At 37.0% G+C, this 23,974-nt stretch overlaps 2 protein-coding genes across 7 annotated transcripts in view; both read right to left on the bottom strand.

The window, feature by feature from the left end:
* Positions 1-23,974, bottom strand: part of CAMSAP2 (calmodulin regulated spectrin associated protein family member 2) — a 120,363-nt gene that overhangs the window by 45,359 nt on the left and 51,030 nt on the right. For 5 of the 6 annotated variants that reach the window (XM_059146930.1, XM_059146934.1, XM_059146931.1 and 2 more), the window contains one exon: positions 1,645-1,806. In XM_059146930.1, coding sequence (XP_059002913.1) covers positions 1,645-1,806 — 162 coding nt within the window. Of the gene's footprint in view, positions 1-1,644; positions 1,807-7,502; positions 7,651-23,974 lie in introns of those variants that run through there. The other variant, XM_059146935.1, reaches the window with a different exon arrangement.
* On the bottom strand, positions 22,390-22,850 carry LOC131815238 (large ribosomal subunit protein eL30-like). The gene has a single exon (XM_059146937.1). It carries the CDS (start codon positions 22,804-22,806, stop codon positions 22,459-22,461), a length of 348 nt encoding a protein of 115 aa, XP_059002920.1. The 5' UTR covers positions 22,807-22,850; the 3' UTR covers positions 22,390-22,458.

Raw genomic sequence — 23,974 nt, 5'->3', positions numbered from 1 at the left:
CATCCTAACAGAGGGCAGTTTCTCTTCACTTATTGCTCTGGAACTCTTTCTTTCTTTGTCACGGTCACTGATCCTCCGCTTCGGTTCTTGTCAAGCTTTCATGTGCTTGTCAAGTTTTCATGTGCGTATGAGTCATGGGAACTTGTTAAAATGCAGGCTCTGATTTGATGGGTCTGGGGTTTGGGTGGAGAGTAGGCATTTCTAAGAAGCTTCAGGTGCTGCTAATGCTACTGGTGTATGGACCACACTGTTATTCCCTAAATCTCCTGCATCATTCAGTTCTCCCTCCCTATTGGATCATTCTCACAAGAATATAGACTTTCTGTAGTGTTTCCCATCCTGATGAATAAAACTTCATTCTTGGATTCAAAAAATATTTACTCAACACTCACAGTGTATAATACTCTACTCTGAGTGCTGGGAATTATATTTATCTGATAAGAAATAATTATTATTAAATGTAATTATAGATGTTACAGAATATACAGAAATCTATTTTAATCATTTTAACAGAATTTTTTTTTTTGTCAAAAGGTAATGGGAAATTTTAAGTAACTTGAACAACTTTACTTTTCATTTTGATTTAAAACAAAAACAGTAATGGAGTGTGCCTTAGTCTGTTCAGGCTGCTGTAACAGAAATAACCACAGAATAGGTAGCTTATAAACAACAGAAATTTCTTTTTTTTTTTTTTTAATTTTTTTGGGAAAAATTTAAAAAAACATTTTATTTATTTATTTAACAGAGATTACAAGTAGGTAGAGAGGCAGGCAGAGAGAGAGGGGGAAGCAAGCTCCCTGCTGAGCAGAGAGCCCGATGTGGGGCTCCACGCGGGGCTCAAGCTCAGGACCCTGAGATCATGACCTGAGCTGAAGGCAAACACTTAACCCACTAAGCCACCCTGGTGCCCCTTTTTAAAAATTTTTTGTTTAAATTCAATTTAGCTAACATATAGTGTATTATTAGTTTCAGGAATAGAATTTAGTGATTCATCCATTGCATATAACACCAAGTGTACATTAGATCAAGTGCCCTCCTTAATGTCTCTCACCCAATGTCCCCCTCCCTCTACCCAACTCCCCTCCAGCAACCCTCAGGCGGTTTCCCATAGTCAAGAGTCTCTTACAGTTTGCCTCCTTCTGTTTTTATCTTATTTTTCCTTCCCTGCCCCATGCTCATCTGTTTTGTTTCTTAAATTCCACATATGAGTGAAATCATATATTTGTCTTTCTATGACTGACTTATTTTGCATAGCATAATACCCTCTAGTTCCATCCAGAAATTTATTTCTCATAAACCTGGATGCAGAGCATTCCAAGATCAGGGGACCAGCAGATTTGGTGTCTGGTGAGGGCCTGCTTCCTGGCCATCTCTTTGCTGTGACATCACAGAGCAGAAGGAGCAAGGGAGCCCCCAGGGGCCTCTTTTATATGGGCATTAATCCCATTATAACTTAATCACTTAAAGGCCTCACTTCCCAACATCATCACATTGGGGGTTAGGATTTCAAAATAAGAATTTTGGGTAGAGAAAACCAGCAATGTGTGGCAGAGTGGCAGTGCATAACTGAGGATTTTAATTGAGGATAAATTGAGGAGTTTCTGGTTATGAAACTCATTTTTACTACAGTGGGTATATTCCTACCTTATTAATCCAGTACATGACAGCATCCTCAATATCATACGGCAGATCCGTGGCTTGAAAAAAAGCTGAATACTGTTGAGCACACGCAATTACTTTTTCTATACTGACCATTTCTACGGTATAAGCCATCATTAGCGTATCTATCATGGCCAAGTGAGCACTCTGCAAATATAAAAGAACACAGAGTTTTAAAATTACACTTAGAAACTGTTGTTTATATATTTTAAAATGCTAATAATAATTCCTAACGAACAGTAACAGAACTAAAGACTACAGAAGACAAGCCTTAATAAGAAAGCACAAAATAAGAGATGAGCTAACTGAACCAAACTAATTTATTACTGAAATAATTATTGAGGATCCTTAAGACATTCATTATCTTCTACTCAGAGAATGTTCCTTTCCCCATTTTTCCTATTTTTAATAATGTTGTAGTCATTTATTCAGCAATACAACTTACAAACTTCAAGATACTATGTCTGGTGCACCGATTATTAATGGTACTAGTCAATTTCCAATCTTTGACTATGCTTTTGCCCCGGGCTTCACATCCACATAGTAGAAGTTCCTAAATTCTACTTCCAAAATGTCTTTCAATCTACTGATTGCCACAGTGCCAGTGCAGACCATCAATATTTGCCACCCTTGAAGGAGACAAAGACCTCTGATTCTCCTGGCTCCATCTTCCTCCTCATCCTATTCACCCAGCAGCCCAGAACTTCCAATCTTTCCTTTGCCTTTATTTGTTGGTGTACATGTTTTCTTGTTTTTAAACACAAAAGTATTATTACATGGTGATTCTTAAAGTTCCAAACATTACAAAGTATATAAAGTAGGAATTACCTCTCTCCTAGTCCTTCTCCCCTAGCAACAGGTATAGTCTACTATATATTCTTACAAAGACATTCAATGCACATCAAATAGGTAAATATTCACATTGTGTCCTCTTCTCTGGCATTATAAACAATGGTACAACATTATATTTCTCCAGAGGCAATTTTAAACTGTGGGGCTATTGGGTCCAAGAGCAACCACATTTTAAGTTTTCATAAATAACCACTGATCTGCTTCCTAGAAAGCTTCTGGCAACGTTTATCTCCTGCCAAGAATGTTATCACTCTGCCTGTTTCCCCACATTTTTTGTCAAATATGACATCATTCACTTTTTATCATATGTATCAGTCTGAAAGGTTAAAAAAACCCCACTCTTGTTCGACTTTGCATTTCTCTGAAAGAGGATGAGCATCTTTTTACATGCTAAACAAAAAAATTGTATTTTTTCCTTGGAAAACTGCCTGCTTATATCTTTCACCTATTTTTCTTTTGGGGATGTTCCTCTATCTTCATTTCTTGATTTGTGAGTGTTCTTTATATATTAGGAAGATTAGATCTGTGTCATTCTGATAGCAAATACATTTTCCTAGTTTGCCTTTGGATTTTCAACTTTATTTATAGTACGCTATAGGGAAGATCTAAACATATTCTTGGTAAAAATCTATTGATCTCAATATTATGGCTTCAGAATTTACCCCATGTTTACAAAAGGCTTCCTCACCCCAAGAATATGGAAATATTGTCCTCTATTTTTTCTATTAACTTTAAACCTATCTAGAATTTGTTTCTGAAGACATTATAAACTAAGGCTAGTCATTTTTCCAAATCAGAGATTTCATCATATCATTCTCTCATGAAGTCTATCTCATTTACTTTATATAAGTCTAAACTCCTTAACAGAGGTAAAGTTCTTTAATCATTGCCCTATCAGTCTAGCATTATATTTTACCATTTCTTTCTCCCAATCCACACTCCTTTCAGAAGAGCCACAGAAGACTGCTGTTTCCCAAATCTGTCACCAAATTTCAGGTTTCTATGCCCTTGCTGCTGTCATCTTCTTTACAAATATATACTAAGTCCTGACATTGGCTTAATTGCCATCTTAATTCTAAAGGTTTTTTTCCAACTCATTTTCCAATCAAAATGACTCATTCTTCCTACAGAATGAGTAGAGGTTCCTACAAAATAGTTTGTACTTGCAGTAAATTTTGACTTATGTGAAGAAGGGCATGGGTACTGGTATTTTTAAAAAGCTCCCCAGAAGCCAGGGTTGAGAATCACTATCTCATCGTAGTACGGTCACCTGTACACAACACTATTCTCCTAGTGAGAAAGTAGGACTTTTGAGGGCAAGAAGATATTTATCTTCATATTTCCTATACCTAACATGGTACCTGGCAACTAGTAAGAGCTGGAAAGAAGGAAAGAAGCAGGGTGTCTGGGGGGTTTAGTTGGTTAAGCGACCAACTCTTGATTTTGGCTCAGATCATGATCTCAGTTCATGATCTCAAGGTCATGAGATTGGAGTGTGCTTAAGAGTCTCTTTCTTCTCCCCTTCTACCTCTCCCCATTCGCATGCTCTCTCCAAAAATCTAAAAAAATAAAATTAAAAAGAAAGAAGGAAAGAAGCTAGTCTGTGTGTCACTGTAAGGAAGGAAGAGCTAACTTTACACTGGAGCTTAAAAAAGAGGGTTTTGACTAGGAGGTGATAGACTAGCCTACCAAAAAGTTAGCACTGTTTATAGAAAGGCAGATACTTTATCTTAATAATGGCAATCATAAAACCAATGGTGATTCCTACTTAATAAGTCTAATTCATGTGCCAGATGCCATTCTAAGACTTCATTAATATATTAGTTCTTTCATTTCAAATCTTTTCTGAAATAAGGCTGGAAATAATATACATTTTCTATAACACAACTCTCTAAAGGAAGTATCATATACATTTTACATGTGAGGAAGCTGAAGTTCAGACAATTAAATATTTTGTCCAAACTTTATGTGCTCTTTCTACTTTTGTGCAGTTGGTAGAAATTAAATCATTTAGTTAGGCAAGCAATATTTTTAGAAATGATAAACACCATCTGTAAGAAAGAAAAATAAGCATCAATAATTGTTTCAAATTCAGATATTTTCATATTCTACCTTATCCGACAAGTCTTTTCCGGAATGCTATGCCCAGACAGACCAGTTATTCCTTCAGACCTGAAGTGGCACATTGAATCAACTTCCTTTCACTCAAGTCATTTATCTGTATGTGTCTTTTCTATTAAACTCTGGCCCTGGAGAGTAGAGAGCCTGTCTTTTTTATCTTTGTTCCTAGCACAATGTTTTAAAAAGGAAAGCTCTTAGAAATTAGTATTTAATTAGTATTAAATTAATAATTAGTATTTAAGGGAATTAAAAGTTTTAGCATAACTCTTTTGAACAAAAATGTGGGAAAACATTTCAAGAGCCATAAAACTATTTGCATACTCTTTATCAAGATTCTTTCTCTTGGCAATTTATTCTACAGATATAATTTGAGAGGAAAAAATAACTGTGAATGAAAGTGACATTATATTATACATAACAAAAAGGAAGGAAACAATGTTACAATCATAATAAGTAATTTATAGTATCTTAAAATATTTAACAACAGGTGAAAATACGCACAATATTGAGTAGAAAAAAACAACACTGCTTATAATAATGTTCAGGATATATACACATGCATACAATATGTATATACATACATGTATGGATATACACATGTAACATATATAAAATAGGAAGGGATAAGCTGTTAAAAAAACTTACTTAGAAACTAGCTTATCACAGTATGCAAAAAAATGCATATAAAATCTAGCATTTACTTCAAAAAATTAGGAAACAGTAGAACAGTAGAATTGGTAATATTTTTTAAACGATTTATTTATTTATTTATTTGACACACAGAGAGAGATCACAAGTAGGCAGAGAGGCAGGCAGAGAGAGAGAGGGAAGCAGGCTCCCTGCTGAGCAGAGAACCCTATGCGGGACTCAATCCCAGGACCTAAGATCATGACCTTGAGCTGAAGGCAGCTGCTTAACCCACAGAGCCACCCAGGCACCCAGTAATACCTTTTCAAAACAAAAACATTTTCTCATTTCTCTAATTACTTAACTTCTACAAATTCAAAAATAAATTTTTATAAATACCACTCTTGTCCTTATGGTTATTTCTATATGATATTCAACCACTTTTAAACTAAAAATTTTCAAAATAAATATTAAATAAATTCTAGTAATTTTTTACCCTTTAACGTTACTATATGAGTTAGAGCTAAATTAAAAATTATGTAAAACAGAAAGAGAAAAGCTGCAAATGAAAAACTTAATACATAATATAAATAAAACTGTAGATCGAGCTGTAAATAGAAAAGTATATACATAATGTATCTAGAAAAGATCAATAATAAAAACAAAATAAACTCTAGGCTACAACCAGTATAGAGTAATTTATATCTCTAAATAAAACATACATCTATAATTTCTTACCTAAAACTTTAAGATCAGAATAACAATGATAGCTAACACATAGTACCATGTGCCATGTAATGTTTTCAGCATTTGTATTAAACTTATTTAATACAACCACCCCGTGAGAGGGACTCTTATTATACTTATTTTACAGATGAGGAAACTGTGTAACCTGTTCAAGGTGAGTCAGCAAGGAGGCAGTGATGCAGGGATTCAAACCTAGAAGTCTGGCTCCAGGGCCCATACCACCTGACACCAGCAGGCTGACTCATCCCAGTGCTACCCTCTCTGAGTCTGCGTATTAGCAGGAGGCGAGGCAGCAGTGGCAGAAGCAATAACTGCCACCACCAGGTGGCAGAGCAGAAAGTCTATGGGCCGTCTAAGAGCAGTAGTATTAAGACTGCTTACAGAATAAAATGCAGTTCCAATGAAAAAGGAAAGGATACAGAATCCCAATGAATTTAACTTGACAGAGCTTAAAGTATCACACAAAGACCAATAGTAGGTTCTATATATGTGTTATAAAAGTTATATTTTTGTTCTGTCCAATCAGTGGAGACTAGATAAAATGAATTACATTTACATATTAGAAATTAAAGTTAAAGCTATGGCATAAGGAAGAGTGCTTAATTAAGCGTCATATATTAGTAAGACAGAAGTTCTAGTATTGCATGCCTCTTATTATTCTTGTATCAGATTTAGACACAGAACTTAAAAAAAAAAAATTCCTAAAAAGAAGCCAGGCTTTGCTTGGCCTACTGTGTGATACAGTGGCTCTAACACCTACCATGCCCAAGCAGTCCTAGAGGGAGATGGGAGGGAGCAAAGACTTAACAAATCAATCATGAACATTATGTATTTGAATTATTCTGCTAAAATGATATGCACAGCATATACATATCTGACCACAGTTTCTCAAAATTAATTCCAATTCAGAAAATTATACCTTGCATATTATTTATTTTTAAAACAGGTTTACTGTATGTTTCATTTATCTTTAGTTTACATGGAGATAAAAGTAAAATAGCGCTAAATCTACTGAAATATCACTACATATCCATTAGGAAGGCTATAATTAAAAAGTCACATAGTAACAACTGTTGGCAAAAATGTAGGGAAGTCAGAACCCTATACCCTGCTAGTAAAAACATAAAATGATACAGCTGTTGTGCAAAACACTTTGGCAGTTCCTCAAAGAATTAAACAAAGAATTACCATTTGATCAATGCTACTTTTAGGTGTATATATATCATATATAATATAAATAAATAAAACCACATATATAAAGAAATAAAACCACAAAATCTGTTCACAAACATTCATAATAGCCAAAAAGGTAGAAACAACCCAAATGTCCATCAACTGATGAATGGATAAACAAAATATAGATATTCCATACAACAGAATACAACTCAGCAATAAAATAGTGATATATACAAATAGAATACAACTCAGCAATAAAATAGTGATATATACAACACAGATGAACCTTGAAAACAATATGCTAAGTAAAAGATGCCAACCTCGGGCGCCTGGGTGGCTCAGTGGGTTAAGCCGCTGCCTTTGGCTCAGGTCATGATCTCAGGGTCCCGGGATCGAGCCCCGAATTGGGCTCTCTGCTCAGCAGGGAGCCTGCTTCCCCCTCTCTTTTTCTGCCTGCCTCTCTGCCTACTTGTGATCTCTCCCTGTCAAATAAATAAACAAATAAATCTTAAAAAAAAAAAAAAAGATGCCAATCTCTCTCTCACACACATACACACATATATTATTCCATTTATAGGAAATGTACAAAAAGGGCAATATATATAGATAGAAAATACAAAAGCAGTTGCTCAGGGTTGGGGGTGGGAGATGGGGAGATAGGATGGTGATAGTAAAGGGTGTAGGGTCTCTCCTCAGGGTGATAAAAATTTTCTAAAATTGTGGAGATGCTTGCACAATTGTGAATATACTAAAAGCCATTACACTGTACAGTTCAAATGGGTGAATTATATGCTACATTAACTTTATCTCAAGTTGGTACTCAGAAAAACCAGATTAATTTGTGATGTTCTTCTCCCACTTTTCCAGTATGAAGATCTCATATATCACCATTTCTGGCTCTAAGTGAGCCATTATTCATAGGTTTGCCAAGTATCTTTATAAATACTTCCAGGTAAAGGGTGATTTATTTTTCTAGATAGTAGGCTATTTTATTATTTTAAGTAATATCTAAGAAAGATCATAAATGATGATCTTTAAAAATATCTTTTATCCAGATTAGTTGAAGCCATAAGAAATTAGAAATAAAAATATGTTAAAGGAAAACAGAATTTAGCATATTTATTTTTCTTTTTATCATCAATATATAGACATCTCCTGCTTAAAGGTATGCAGAATGCAAACTTATAGAAATAAGCAAATGTTATTTTTAATAATATCTAAAATACCCACTATCTAGAAAAATAAATCACCCTTCACCTTAAAGTATCTAGAATCTTAGATATTTCTTCTTTTTTTTTTAAGACTTTTATTTATTTATTTGACAGACAGAGATCACAAATAGGCAGAGAGGTAGGCAGGAGGGGATGGGAACCAGGCTCCCTGCTCAACAGAAAGCCTGATTTGGGGCTCAATCAGGACCCTGAGGATCATGATCTGAGCCAAAGGCAGAGGTTTAACCCACTGAGCCACCCAGGCGCCCTTAGAGATTTCTACAGTTGGCATGAAAACCAAAATTTTCCAGAAGAAAAAGAAACTTCTAATCATAATCTCTGTCCTCTGGTAAAAGGAATTCATAGCATATCAAAAATCCAGCCTATCAAAAGTGGGTTGACCCAAGGAGCAAAAAGCACTGGCCTTAGAAACAAAGTCAGGAGTATACACTGACCAACAAAGATTTTAGTTGTAACCTACAGGAGAATTATGGTATTGCTATTTGTGACCTACTGAGGGTGTACCCAACCTTTATTAAACAGAGGACCAAACAGAGCCACTGTTGCTCTGCTCTCGCCAGACAGAATGGTGAAAATGGCAACACTGACCAGGGAGCTGATGGCCACAGGATTCAAAATACTCCTCTCTTGAGATTCAATATTAATTCTGCCTAAGTTTAACAAATATAACACACAACAAAACAGCAGAGAGTTCTCTTTAATCTGTTTCTATAAGGTTTGCAGGGGCATCTGCTTTATATCCTGTCATTTGCATTTCATGAATTTGACAATCATACTACCCAATGGAGAACCATTTTCAAGATAACGTTGAATCAAATGGATACTAAGCTTTATTCTAAAATGAGTCTATACAAAATATAGCATAGCTCAAATGTCTAGTAAAAGATCCTGACCAATGAAAGATACTATGTCTCCTGAGCAGTTCCATCAATTTCATCTGGAATATGTCTAACCTTTAACAGCAAGTGTACTTAAATGAGGATCTACTAGGTAGACACATATAGGAACAGCATAACAGTAACGAAACACATATGGTAAACAAAGAAAACAGTCTATCACAGTGGTTCTAAATCCAACTGAGCATCAAATCACAAATTCCCTAGCCCCAAACCTTAGAGATGGTGATTCTTTATTTCCCTAGAGAGTCCCCAAAATAGCATCCTAACAGGAATCTTGCCTCCAATAGTCCCCAGAACCACAAGAAATTAACCTTCTACAACACATCTCTAATCACAACATTCTACAAGCAAAAGTCTTCTGTGACTTCCCAGGGCCTACCAAACAAGTCCAAAGTTATTTGATTAATGAAGTTCTTCATTATCTTAAAATAATCACGCTTGTCAGGCCACATCTTCCCCTACTTCTTCTTTAAACCCTATGGTCTAGTAGTGTAGATTAAGACCAAGGACTATTTAAGTGGAGAGCCTAGGTTCACTTGACTGTGTCAACTACTATGTAGTTTTGAGCAAAGTCCTCAATTTCTCTGTGCTTCAATATCCTCATCTGTAAAATGACGACAGTAAGAGTACAAGGCATTTTGTGCTCTAAAAATAACATTGTTTATGTCCAGAATACGGTTGGGGTAAACCACTCAAAAGCTATGCCACTTTGTAACCAGGAGGTAACCTGGACTATTCAAGCAGACAGCTCAACCTGACTGGCAGCTGCCATAGCAGATATTAGAAAATACACAAAAACCACTGTGAAAGTGCTGCCAGTGCTCTAACTAGAGCAATGCTGAGATATGGCTGACGGAGGTGGATCTCAGCCAGTACAGCCATATTAAGATGGGCATGGGAGGCAATGTAACCGTCCCTAGCCAAGAGCTGCATCAGGATGTGGACGCATATCTCTGGGAAGGAGTCCTGGGGGCAGATGTTTACCTTATGATTCAAAAATGGAAAAACTCTATGGTTCCAGTTTTGAATTACATGTAATCAATAAGAACATGTGATTATATACATGTATTTTTCCTACCCCTAAGGTGAAGAATGGGCCTAGAAGCAGTAACTACTAAAGTAGCAATAAATACACCTGTGCCCAGATCTTGGTATCTAAATACCATTTCCCGCATTAATATAAAACCAAGCCTCTTTAGAAAATGACTGAATCCAAGTCAGAAACAGATAAAGTACAAACTGAGCCTGGAATATACAGTTGGGTCAGAAAGAAAAAAAATATTCAAAGACTGATGGGGAGATGTCAAAAAGTTACAGAAGCCAGCTTACATGGGGCTCCTTCTGACAAATATGGACCCATTTTTTTAATATAAAAAAGATTAATGACAACAATGAGTTATAGTAAAAGGAATTAAAAAAAAAATCCATGAGTCCAAGGTGATAATCATTACAAGGGAAAGAAAGAGAATGCTTTCTTTACATTACAATGCCAAATTAGAAATATAAAATTAGAGAGGAGGAGTCAAGATGGTGAAGGAGTAGCACACTGAGATGACATCAGGTCACAGGAGTTCAGCTAGATAATTATCAAACCATTCTGAACACCTACAAACCCAATAGGAGATTGAAGAGAAGAAGAGCAGTAATTCTAGAAACAGAAAATGGACCACTTTCTGAAAGGAAGGACATGTGGAGAAATGAATCGGAAGCAACCGGAAGATAGACTGTTGGGGGAGGGGCTGGCTCCTGGCAAGCAGTGGAGCAATGGAATACAAAATCAGAACTTTTAGAAGTCTGCTCCACTGGGCGACATCACTCCAGAGGCGAAGAGGGGGTGGAGCCCTCGCAGGGACAGTGTGGTCTCAGGTCCCGTGGGGCCACAGAAGGATCAGAGGTGTCTGAGTGTAGCAGAGCTCACAGGTATCAGAGCAGGGAAGCTGGCTACAGAGCCAGAGCCAAGGAATGAGCTCTCAGCTCTGGGTTACCTCAAACTGTGATCTGCGGCATAGTTGGACCATTGCTCTTAGAGCAGGGACCCCACAAGTGGCAGATCCCGGGAGACCCATCTTCATCCACCATAAGAACAGAGCAGGAGGGATCTGCTAGGTTTGGAGACTCCAAATGGGGGTGTGCACCAGAGAGAGAAACGCAAAGTCACAGGCTGGGTGAGCTTGGGGCACAGCCAGAAACCAGTGAGACAGGAGTAATTGACTGTTTTTCTCCAAGGGCACACTGAGGAGTGGGGCCACGAGCTCTCAGCTCCTCTGAGCCAGAGATTGGGAAGCCGCCATTTTCATTCCCATCCTCCAGAGCTCTACTGAAAGCATTCAGGAAACAAAAGCTCCTAAGAGTGAACTGAGCAGATTACTTAGCCTGGCCCCTGGCAAGGGTGGCCCAATTTCACCTCTTGGGCAAAGAAATTTGAGAATCACTCCAACAGGCCCCTTCCCCAGAAGATCATCAAGAACATCCAGCCAAGACCAAGCTCACTGAACAAGGAGAACAGCAGAATTTCAGAGGGGGGGGAAGCAAAGCATGAAATTCATGGCTTTCTCCCCGTGATTCTTTAGTCTTGCAAAGTTCATTAAATGTTCTTAATTTTATTTTTTTCTTATTCTAATTTTTTTAACTTTTCCTCTTTTAACATCTTTTAAGTAATTTATCTCAACAATACCTTTCTTTAAAAAAAAATCTTTTTAATCCTACATTATTATAGTCATATTTTATCCTTCATTGTTTCTAACTTTATTTTTTGTATACATACAGGGTTTTCTCTTCTAAAAAATTTTTGGGATACAATTTCTTCTAACAGATCAAAATATACCCTAAATCTAGCACATGGCTTTGTTCTAATCTCCAGCCTGAGCAAATTCTCTCTACTTTTTCTCTTTCTTTTCCCAACCGATTACCAATACATTTTTTAGAACTTTTCTTCAATTTTCATCTTTACAGTCATATTCTATCCCTTCATCGTGTTTACCCCTATTTTTGTATATATGTTTTTTTTTCTTTAAAATTTTGGAAGGTAGTTTCTTCTAACAGATCAAAAAATACACCCAAAATTAAGTGGGTGGTTCTGTTCTATTCACCATCTAATATACATTTTCTTAATTTTTAATTTTGTTTAAACTTCTTTTTACCCCCTTTCTTCTTTCTGATTTGGTTAACATACATTTTTCTGGGGTCTTTGCCACTCTTTTAGTATTTTATTCTCTTGTTCATATTCTTATCCAGATAAAATGACAAGGCAGAAAAACTCATCATACACACACACAAAAAAAAAAAAAAAAAAAAAAGAGGTGGTACCAAAGGCTAGTGATCTAATCAATAGGGACCTTGGTAACATGTCAGATCTAGAGTTCAGAATGACAATTCTCAAGGTGCTAGCTGCACTTGAAAAAGGCATGGAAGATATTAGAAAAATCTGTCTAGAGAAATAAAAGACCTTTCTAGAGAAATGAAAGAAATAAAATCTCACCAAGCTGAAATAAGAAAAGTTATTAATGAGGTGCAAAAAAATGGAGGTTCTTACTGTTAGGTAAATGAGGCAGAAGAGAGAATTAGTGATAGAGAAGACCAAATGACAGGGAATAAAGAAGATGAGCAAAAGAGAGACAAACTACTACTGGACCACAAGGGGAGTATTCAAGAGATAAGTGATATCATAAAATGAAACAATATTAGAACAATTGGGATTCCAGAAGAAGAAAGAGAGAAGGGGCAGAAAGTATATGGGAGCAAATTATAATAGAGAATTTCCCTAATAGGGCAAAGGAAACAAGCATCAAAATCCAGGAGGCACAGAGAATCCACCTCAAAATCAATAAAAATAGGTCCACACCCCATCATCTAATAGTAAACCTTATAAGTCTTAGTGACAAAGAGAAAATCCCCAAAGCAGCTCAGGACAAGAAGTCTGTAACATACAATGGTATAAATATTAGATTGGCAGCAGACTTATCCACAGAGACCTAGCAGGCCAGAAAGAAATGGCATGGTATAGTCAGAGCACTAAATGAGAAAAAATATGCAGCCAAGAATACTATATCCAGTTGGGCTATCATTGAAGAGACAAGGAGAGATTAAAAGCTTCCAGGACAAACAAAAACTAGAAGAATTTGTAAAAACCAAACCAGCCCTACAAGAAAAATTGAAAGGGGAACTCAAAGCAAAGAAAGAGCCTAAAAGTAGTAGACCAGAAAGGAACAGAGACAATACAGTAACAGTCACCTTAGGAGCAATAAAGTGGCACTAAATTCATATCTCTCAATAGTTACCCTGAATGTAAATGGGCCAAATGCCCCAATCAAAAGACACAGGGTATAAGAATGGATAAAAATACAAAACCCTTGTTATCTACAAGAAACTCATTTCAGACCCAAAGACACTTCCAGATTTAAAGTGAGGGGGTGGAAAACAATATACCATGCTAATGGATATCAAAAGAAAGCTGGGGTGGCAATCCTTGTATCAGATCAATTAGATTTTAAGCCAAAGACTATATAAGAGATTAGGAAGGACACTATGTCATACTCAAAAGATCTGTCCAACAGGAAGATCTAACAATTTTAAATATCTATGCCCCTAACATGGGAGCAGCCAACTATATAAACCAACTAATAACAAAATCAAAGAAACACATCAACAATAATACAATAATAGTAGGGGACTTTAACAGCCCCCCTCACTGAAATGCTCTGATCATCTAGGCAAAACAACAATAAGGAAATAAAGGCCTTAAATGATACACTGGACCAGATGGACATCACGGATATATTCAGAACATTCCATCCCAAAGCAACAGAATACACATTCTTCTCTAGTGCACATGGAACATTCTCCAGAATAGATCACATCCTGGGTCACAAATCAGGTCTCAACCGGTACCAAAAGACTGGGATCATTCCCTGCATATTTTCAGACCACAATGCTGTGAAGCTAGAACTCAACTGCAAGAGGAAAGTTGGAAAGAACTCAAATACATGGAGGCTAAAGAGCATCCTACTAAAGAATGAATGGGTCACCCAGGAAATTAAAGAAGAATTGAAAAATTCATGGAAACAAATGATAATGAAAACACAACTGTTCAAAAATCTGTGGGACACAGCAAAGGCAGTCCTGAGAGGAAAGTATATAGCCATAGAAGCCTTTCTCAAGAAACAAGAAAGGTCTCAAATACACAACCTGACCATACACTTAAAGGGGATAGAGAAAGAACAACAAAGAAAGCCTAAACTCAGCAGGAGAAGAGAAATAATAAAGATAAGAGCAGAAATCAATGAAATAGAAACCAAAAGAACAGTAGAACAAATCAACAAAACTAGGAGCTAGTTCTTTGAAAGAATTAATAAGATTGATAACCCCTGGCCAGAATTAACAAAAAGAAAAGAGAAAGGACCCAAATCAATAAAATAATGAATGAAAAGAGGAGAGATTACAACCAACACCAAAGAAATACAAACAATTCTAAGAATATATTATGAGCAAATTTGACAATCTGGAAGAAATGGATGTATTCCTAGAGACGTATAAACTAACAAAACTGAACCAGAAAGAAACAGAAAACCTGAACAGCCCGATAACCAATAAGGCGATTGAAGCAGTGATCTAAATCTCCCAACAAACAAGAGCCCAGGGCCAGATGGCTTCTGGGGAAGTTAGAAGAGGAATTCTACCAAGCATTTAAAGAAGAATTAATACCTATTCTCCTGAAACTGTTCCAAAAAATAGAAATGGAAGGAAAACTGTCAAACTCATTTTATGAGGCCAGCATTACTTTGATGCCAAAACCAGACAAAGACCCCATCAAAAAAGAGAATTACAGACCAATATCCTTGATGAACACAGATGCGAAAATTCTCACCAAAATACTAGCCAATAGGATCCAACAGTACTTAAAAGGATTATTCACCACGACCAAGTGGGATTTATTCCAGGGCTGCAAGGTTGGTTCAACATCTGCAAACCAATCAATGTGATACAATACATTAATAAAAGAAAGAACAAGAACCATATGATACTCTCAATAGTTGCTGAAAAAGCATTTGACAGAATACAGGATCCTTTCTTGATCAAAACTCTTCAAAGTATAGGGATCATATTGAGGTACATACCTCAATATGATCAAAGCCATATATGAAAAACCCACAGTGAATATCATTCTTTTTTTTTTTTTAAAGATTTTATTTATTTATTTGTCAGAGAGAGAGAGGAGCGAGAGTGAGCACAAGCAGACAGAGTGGTAGGCAGAGGCAGAGGGAGAAGCAGGCTCCCTGCTGAGCAAGGATGATGTGGGACTCGATCCCAGGATGGTGGGATCATGACCTGAGCCGAAGGCAGCCGCTTAACCAGCTGAGCCACCCAGGCGTCCCATGAATATCATTCTTTTTTTATTTTTTATTTTTTTTTTAAAGGTTTTATTTATTTATCAGAGAGAGGGGGGGAGACAGCAAGCACAGGCAGGCAGAATGGTAGGCAGAGGCAGAGGGAGAAGCAGGCTCCCCGCTGAGCAAGGAGCCTGATGTGGGACTCGATCCCAGGACGCTGGGATCATGACCTGAGCTGAAGGCAGCCGCTTAACCAACTGAGCCACCCAGGCGTCCCCCCATGAATATCATTCTTAATGCAGAAAAACTGAGAGCTTTTCCACTAAGGTCAGGAACATGGCAGGGATGTCCATTATCACCACTGCTATTCAATATAGTACTAGAAGTCCTAGCTTCAGCAATCAGACAAAAAAAAGAAATTAAAGGCATCCAAATCAGCAAAAAGAAGTCAAACTATCACTCTTTGCAGATGATATTAATACTTTATATGGAAAACCCAAAAGACTCCACTCCAAATCTGCTAGAACTTGTACAGGAATTCAGTCAGTGTCAGGATATAAAACCAAAGCACAGAAATCAATTGCATTTCTATATACCAACAACAATACAGAGGAAAAAGAAATTAAGGTGTCAACCCCATTTACAACTGCACCCAAAAACCATAAGATAACTAGGAATAAACCTAACCAAAGAGGCAAAGAATCTGTACTCAGAAAACTATAAAGTACTCATGAAAAACTGAGGAAGACACAAAGAAATGGAAAAATGTCCATGCTCATGGATTAGAAGAACAAATATTGTGAAATGTCTCTGCTACCTAAAGCAATGTATACGTTTAATGCAATCCCTATCAAAATACCCTTTTTTTTTTCAAAGAAATGGAACAAATAATCCTAAAATTTATATGGAATTAGAGAAGACCTCCAATAGCCAGAGGAATGTTGAAAAAGAAAGCCAAAGTTGGTGGCATCACAATTCCAGACTTAAGCTGTATTACAAAGCTGTCATCATCAAGACAGTATGGTACAGTGATGGCACATAAACAGACACATAGATCAATGGGACAGAATAGAAAGCCCAGAAATAGACCCTAAACTCTATGGTCAACTGATCTTCGACAAAGCAGAAAAGAATGTCCAGTGGAGAAAAAACAGTCTCTTCAATAAATGGTGTTGGGAAAATTGGACAGCCACATGCAGAAAAATGAAACTGGACCATTTCCTTATACCACACATAAAAATAGACTCAAAATGGATGAAAGACCTCAATGTGAGAAAGGAATCCATCAAAATCCTTGAGGAGAACACAAGCAGCAACCTCTTCGACCTCAGCTGCAACAACTTCTTCCTAGAAACATCGCCAAAGGCAAGGGAAGCAAGGGCAAAAATGAACTGTTGGGACTTCAAGATCAAAAGCTTCTGCACAGTCAACAAAACCGAAAGACAACTGACAGAATGGGAGAAGATATTTGCAAACAATATATTAGATAAAGGGCTAGTATCCAAAATCTATAAAGTACTTATCATACTCAACACCCAAAGAACAAATAATCTAATCAAGAAATGGGCACAAGAAGTGAACAGACGTTTCTGCAAAGAAGACATCCAGATGGCCAAGAGACAAATGAAAAAATGCTGCACATCACTTGGCATCAGGGAAATACAAATCAAAACCACAATGAGATACCCCCCCACACCAGTCAGAATGGCTAAAATTAACAAGTCAGGAAACAACAGATGCTGGCGAGGATGCAGAGAAAGGGGAACCCTCCTACACTGCTGGTGGAAAAGCAAGCTGGTGCAGCCACTCTGGAAAACAGCATGGAGGTTTCTCAGAAAGTTGAAAATAGAGCTACCTTATGACCCAACAATCGCACTACTGGGTATTTACCCTAAAGATACAAATTAGTGATACGAAGGGGCACGTGCACCTGGATGTTTACAGCAGCAATGTCCACAATAGCCAACTATAGAAAGAACCTAGATGTCCCTCAACAGATGAATGGATAAAGACGATGTGGTGTGTATATATATACAATGGAATACTATGCAGCTATCAAAAGAAATGAAGTCTTGCCATTTGCAACGATGTGGATGGAACTAGAGGGTATTATGCTGAGCGAAATAAGTCAATCAGAGAAAGACAATTATCATATGATCTCCCTGATATGAGGAATTTGAGAGGCAGAGTGGGGGGTTTGGGAAGTTGGGAAGGAAAAAATGAAACAAGATGGGATCGGGAGGGAGACAAACTGTAAGAGACTCTTAATCTCACAAAACAAACTGAGGGTTGCAGGGGAGAGGGGGATAGGGAGAGGGTGGTTGGGTTATGGACACTGTGGAGGTTACGTGCTACGGTGAGTGCTGTGAGGTGTGTAAGCCTGACGGTTCACAAACCTGTAGCCCTGGGGCTAATAATACATTATATGTTAATTTAAAAAAAAGAAATATAAAATTAATCAAAGCATTTTAAAAATAACAATATTCCAACTCCAATTCTGTAATTATTTCACAGATCATCAACAGATGTTGAAACCACTAGGTGGAGCATTACTGGGAAACAACATGTAATCAATGTCAAGGCTATCATTCCACACAACACTTCCTAATTACAAAAGAAAATATGGTCAAACTTAGTATCACCAACAATGGGATGAACTGACATGGTATGCCTCCTGATGAGATTCAATGTAAAGTATATAACATCACCTATGTAGGAGTCGTGCCAAATTTTTAATTTGAATCTAATTAGGAAAAAACAATTAGACAAGAGGGGGTTAGGGTATAGTCTATAAGCTAAGTTGTTTGCATTCTTCAGAAATGTCTATGTTATGAAATAATAAAATAAAGTAGGGGGAGACAACTATTCTAGACTTAATGAGAACAAAAACACATGGCTAGCAAAAAGTAGTAAATGATCTCTGAATGGTTCCTCATTTGAGAAAAGAAAAAACTATAAAGAGCATTTTGGGCACAATAATTGCAGAAATATAAATATGGACTGAGAATTAGTATCACTGTAACCATATTTAATTTCTTGGTGTGACCATGGTACTGTAGTTTGAAAGAAAAATGTTCTTGTCTTCATAAGATTCTTTTTTTTTTTTTTTTTAAAGCATGTCTTTTTTTTTTTTTTTTTTTTAAAGATTTTATTTATTTATTTGACAGAAATCACAAGCAGGCAGAGGCAGTCAGAGAGAGGAGGAAGCAGGCTCCCTCCCGATCAGAGAGCCCGATGCGGGGCTTGATCCCAGGACCCTGGGATCATGACCTGAGCCGAAGGCAGAGGCCTTAACCCACTGAGCCACCCAGGTGCCCCTCTTCATAAGATTCTGAAATGATTTTGTGTGTGCTCATGCACGTCTGCGCACATGTGCCAGCAAAGAGACTGGGGAGGCATCAAAAAGAGAAGATAAAAGCAAACATGGCAGAACGTTAGTATCAAATATTTTTCAACTTTTTAGCAGAACAAAAAGTTTAGAAGATTAATTTAGAAACAATGCTCATATTCATTTTCCACAGAAACAGGTAAGTACATTTTATACACACACCCTTATATATGCTATACCTAAGTCAGCTTAGGTCTAAAGATGAATTTACAGATCTTGTATTGATATTCTTATCCCCCAAAATTATGTTATCAAGCAAACTCTGAGTGAGGGCTGGTTAAAACTGCTGCTAATACATCCATAGAATAAGTCGTTTCTGTTTACCTTTTTGATTCCTATGTTACTGGTGGCTTTCTTCCCAAGCCATACCTTGTAAGGAACGTACTTCAAATGTTTATTTGTTCAGTAAAGAAGTCATTAGATGTGCAGAGAAAAATACACAGCTTTAATGTAGTTCTAATTAAGCAATACTTGCCAGTCCTGTTACTACAGATACAGCACCTAAGAAAGTTTCAATAAACCACAAAGAAAAAAAAAAAAAAAAAAAGAAAGAAAATCAAGAAAAAAAGCTTTAAGAATGAAATGCCTTCAACTGGGGTTTCAAAGTAAATATAAGCTACTTTACTGATACCTTAAATATAGAAAGTAAGACACAAGTGTTTTTAGGTCAGAATACAGTCCTAAAGTATCAGCAGTAAGATCAGTAACACCCAAATGAAGCAAGTTTCTTTGCCGCAACCCGTCCAAGTATTTTTTTTTTTTTAAGATTTTACTTATTTATTTGACAGAGATCACAAGTAGGCAGAGAGGTAGGCAGAGAGGGTGAGGGGAAGCAGGCTCCCTGCTGAGCAGAGAGCCCAATGCAGGGCTTGATCCCAGGACCCTGGGATCATGACCTGAGCCAAAAGCAGAGGATTTAATGCACTGAGCCACCCAGGCACCCCCCAAATATTTAAAAAATTTTTAGGATTGGGATGCTTGGGTGTCTGTCTCCAGTTCAGGTGATGATCCCAGGGTTCTAGGATGGAGTCCCGCATCAGCCTCCTTGCTCAGCAGGGAGCCTTCTACTGCTTCTGCCTTCCGCTCCCCCTGCTTGTGCTCTCTCCCTCTCTCCCTCTGACAGACAGAAAGAAAGAAATTTTAGGATCAAGTGAAAATATATTGTATCCCTTTTATTTATCATTTTGTATCATACTAGTAACCAGTTTTCTGTAAGAACTTCTAAGATTTACTCTCTCAGCAAAATCCAAAAGTATAATACAATTTTTAAGTAAAGTATAGTTGACATACAGTATTAAATTAGTATAATGTTAGCTACAAGTCTGTCATACATGGTCTTTATTATGTTGAGGTATGTTCCTTCTATGCCCACTTTGTTTAGAATTTTTATCATGAATGTTTAATTCTGTCAAATGCTTTTTCTGCATCTACTAAAATAATCGTGCTATTTATCCTTCATTTTGTTAATGTGATGTATCACATTGGTTGATTTGCATTTATTGAGCCATCCTTGCTTCCCTGGAATAAATCCCACTTGGTCATGGTGAATGAACTTTTAATATATTTTTAAATTCATTGTACCAATATTTTGTTGAGAATTTTAGCATCTACATTCAAAACAGAGATATTCATTTGTAATTTTCCTTTTAGTGGGGTGTTTGTCTGGTTTGGGTGTTAGAAAATGCTGGCCGGAGCGCCTGGGTGGCTCAGCGGGATAAAGCCTCTGCTTTCGGCTCAGGTCACCATCCCAGGGTCCTAGGATCAAGCCCCGAATCGGCCTCTCTGCTCAGCAGGGAGCCTGCTTCCCCATCTTTTTCTGCCTTCCTCTCTGCCTACTTGTGATCTCTGTCTGTCAAATAAATAAATAAAATCTTAAGAAAAAAAAAAAAAGAATAATGCTGGCCTCACAGAATGAATCTGGAAGCATTACTTTCACTTTCATTTTTGGGGAACAATTTGAGAATAAATAATGACTCCTCTTTAAATGTTTGATAGAACTCACCTGTGAGCCCGCCTCATCCTGAACTTTTAAGTAACCATTTTTAATGTAACAATACATAGTTAAGTAAATTATTTTGAATAATTTATATACTAATATTTAACTTTTAAAAACCCTAGAAATAAAAGTTGGGCAATAAAAACCAATCATATTTATTAAGGTTTACTGATCTCTTACTATACGTCAAGTACTACATTAGATGCTTCACAGGCACTATTCTATTTAATCCTCATAATCATAGAAGGTGGATAGTATTTTCATTCCTTACTGCCAATAAGAAACTGTAGCTTAGAGTTTCAGAACTAGTCCAATGTCAAACACCTAATTGTTGCAAACCCCATCTGCCCTAATCTAGAGACAAAGTACTCAATCACTACAATTCGGCCTCATCGACAAGCATTCACCAAAAGACACTATTCCTGCTCCAAATTGTAGCCTTCCCTTTTAATCTCAAACATCAATTCTTCATAAACATTTTTGTAATTAAACCTTTTGAGAAAGGGTAGGTTCACATGCAATTATAAGAAACAACACAGAGATTCCATGTACCCTTTACCCAGTTTTCCCCAAAGGGTAACATCTTGCTAACCTACTGCACAGTATCACCAGTCAGGATACTGACCCTGTAACAATGAAACTATAGAATTTTCCATGACTAGGATCTCACCCCACTGCCCTTTGCTAGCCATATATAGATTTCCCTCCTGCCCTTCCTTCTCCTAAAACCCTGGCAACAACTAATTTGTTCTCCATTTTTATAATTTTGTCATTTAAAGAATGTTATACAAATAGAATCGTACAGTATGAAACATTTTGGGTAGCTTTTTAAGTTCAGCTTTTAAATCTATGGCTTTTAAATCTATGGAGATTCAGGTAAACTGTTTTAGGTAGCAATAGTTTTGTTCCTTTTTTACTGCTGAGTATTATTTCAATAAACCTCTTAAGACTGATTATGGCAACCAACACTTTTATAAATGTAAATACATCAGCAGTTTGACCTACACATTAAAAATGGAACACCAACTATCTCACTTATACTTGCAGAAGACTGCTAAATATATTAAACTGAGGTACTAAATTATTTACTATAATGGGTGGCTAAATTTTCCAATTTACCTTTCTTATGAATGTTTAAAGTTCTAACTAAATTAAAGTTTTCACTCTTAAAGAGAAGAACCGAGATTATATGGCACCATTAAAATAAAAAAATTAATGGGGTGCCTGGCTGGCTCAGTTGCTAGAATGTGTAACTCCTGATCTCAGGTTCATGAGTTCTAGTCCCACATTGGGCATGGAGCCTACTTAAAAATTAAAATAAATAAGTAATAAAGTAAAATTAAAAATAGCTTATTTTTGTTCAGTATTGATTCAATTTTTTTTTTTTTTAAAAACAAGCTGTGGCCAGTTTTATTAAAGAAAAATTGCGTGTGATTTACTTTTCACCAGTCTGTTCTGGCATGCTTCTAATGATATCAGAATCACCTGGATCAATGATAGCCAGCGTGCATACTCTGTAGTATTTCCCACATGCTGTGCCCAATTCAATATTATTGCCACTGTAGTGATGGACACCAGTTTTGGCCAACATGGCATAGTATTCGATTTCAGATTTCCTCAAGGCCGGGCAGTTGTTGGCGAGGATGACCAGCTTCACTTTGCCGTGTCTGATCATTTTCAGAATCTGCTTGTACCCCAGCACGTATTTTCCACTTTTCATAACGAGCTGGAGCCTGGAGTTGATGGACTCCAGCGACTTTTTCATCTTCTTTGCGGCCACCATCTTCCTGTCTTAGGTGCGGGACGGCCCCAACCAAGAGCAACCGCCAAAATGGCCAGGAGAGAGAAAGGCTTGATTCAATTTTTTAACCTAACTAGCTCATATAAAAACTAAATGCCTGTGAGGGTCTTGCAGTAAAGGAAATAATCACAGAAGGCACCTGCCCTAAATACATCTTTGAAGGAAAACATAGGAATAAGACCAAAAATTTAAGACTTCCCCATTTTCAACTTGTAATAATATTTCAAATTACCAAAGAAGTGGTAATATGAGGCAGCCTATTCAGAGATACTTACACATAGTTTTTACTCATCTCCTCCACAAGTGGTCAGTATTCCAGTGCTTATTTCCTATGCACACATACACAGGCATGCATGCATGTACACACACAAACATACACAGAAACACACCAAACCATAAAAGTCAAAAAACGTTATTTAAAAATTTCACAAGTACTTGTCTGGCAATGAATGAAATTCAGATCTTTTCTGTGCTTTTACATGTAATCATCAGCTAACTATTTCTTTTATCCATGAAAAATGTTTAAGCTAATTTCCATGCATTTCTTTAGGTTTTAGATGAAATATCACAGTACCCAGAAAGTTCTCCTTGACCATGAAACCCTACCTCTGACTAGATTAGGATTAGGTGTCCCTCTGATAAGTTCCATGATACTTAAGAGCAGCAGTTACCATGAAGTAACTGCCTAGTTTCTTGTCTGCCTCTCCTTCCAGACTATAATTATTTTGAGAGAGGAATGTGTCCCCATGATGTAGTTCCATATTTAACACACATTAGTGATTAACAGACAAATTTGCTGAATGAATGAGTATGTATGAAATACATATTAGCAATGACCAGAAGACCTAGAAGCTAGTCCTTCCATGATACTGTATTCAATGTCAAAAGAATTATCCTAATGTGCTTTTCCATGGTACCCATTCTGATGGAGGCTATTATTAGTTATATTTAAATCAGGCACTTCAAGATATAATGCCATGCTTTTAAAAATAATTACTATTATTGGGGCACCTGGATGGCTCAGTGGATTAAAGCCTCTGCCTTCGGCTCAGGTCATGATCCCAGGGTCCTGGGATCGAGCCCCGCATTGGGCTCTCTGCTCAGCGGGGAGCCTGCTTCCTCCTCTCTCTCTGCCTGCCTCTCTGCCTAC

This window comes from Mustela lutreola, chromosome 14 (assembly GCF_030435805.1).
Source record: "Mustela lutreola isolate mMusLut2 chromosome 14, mMusLut2.pri, whole genome shotgun sequence".
Lineage (NCBI taxonomy): Eukaryota > Metazoa > Chordata > Mammalia > Carnivora > Mustelidae > Mustela > Mustela lutreola.
Note: the sequence above shows the minus strand (reverse complement) of the source record. Positions and strands in the feature narration are given on the sequence as shown.

What these genes read in the sequence shown, in the direction of transcription:
- LOC131815238 (XM_059146937.1), bottom strand. Translation starts at nt 22,806, where the DNA reads ATGGTGGCCGCAAAGAAGATGAAAAAGTCGCTGGAGTCCATCAACTCC.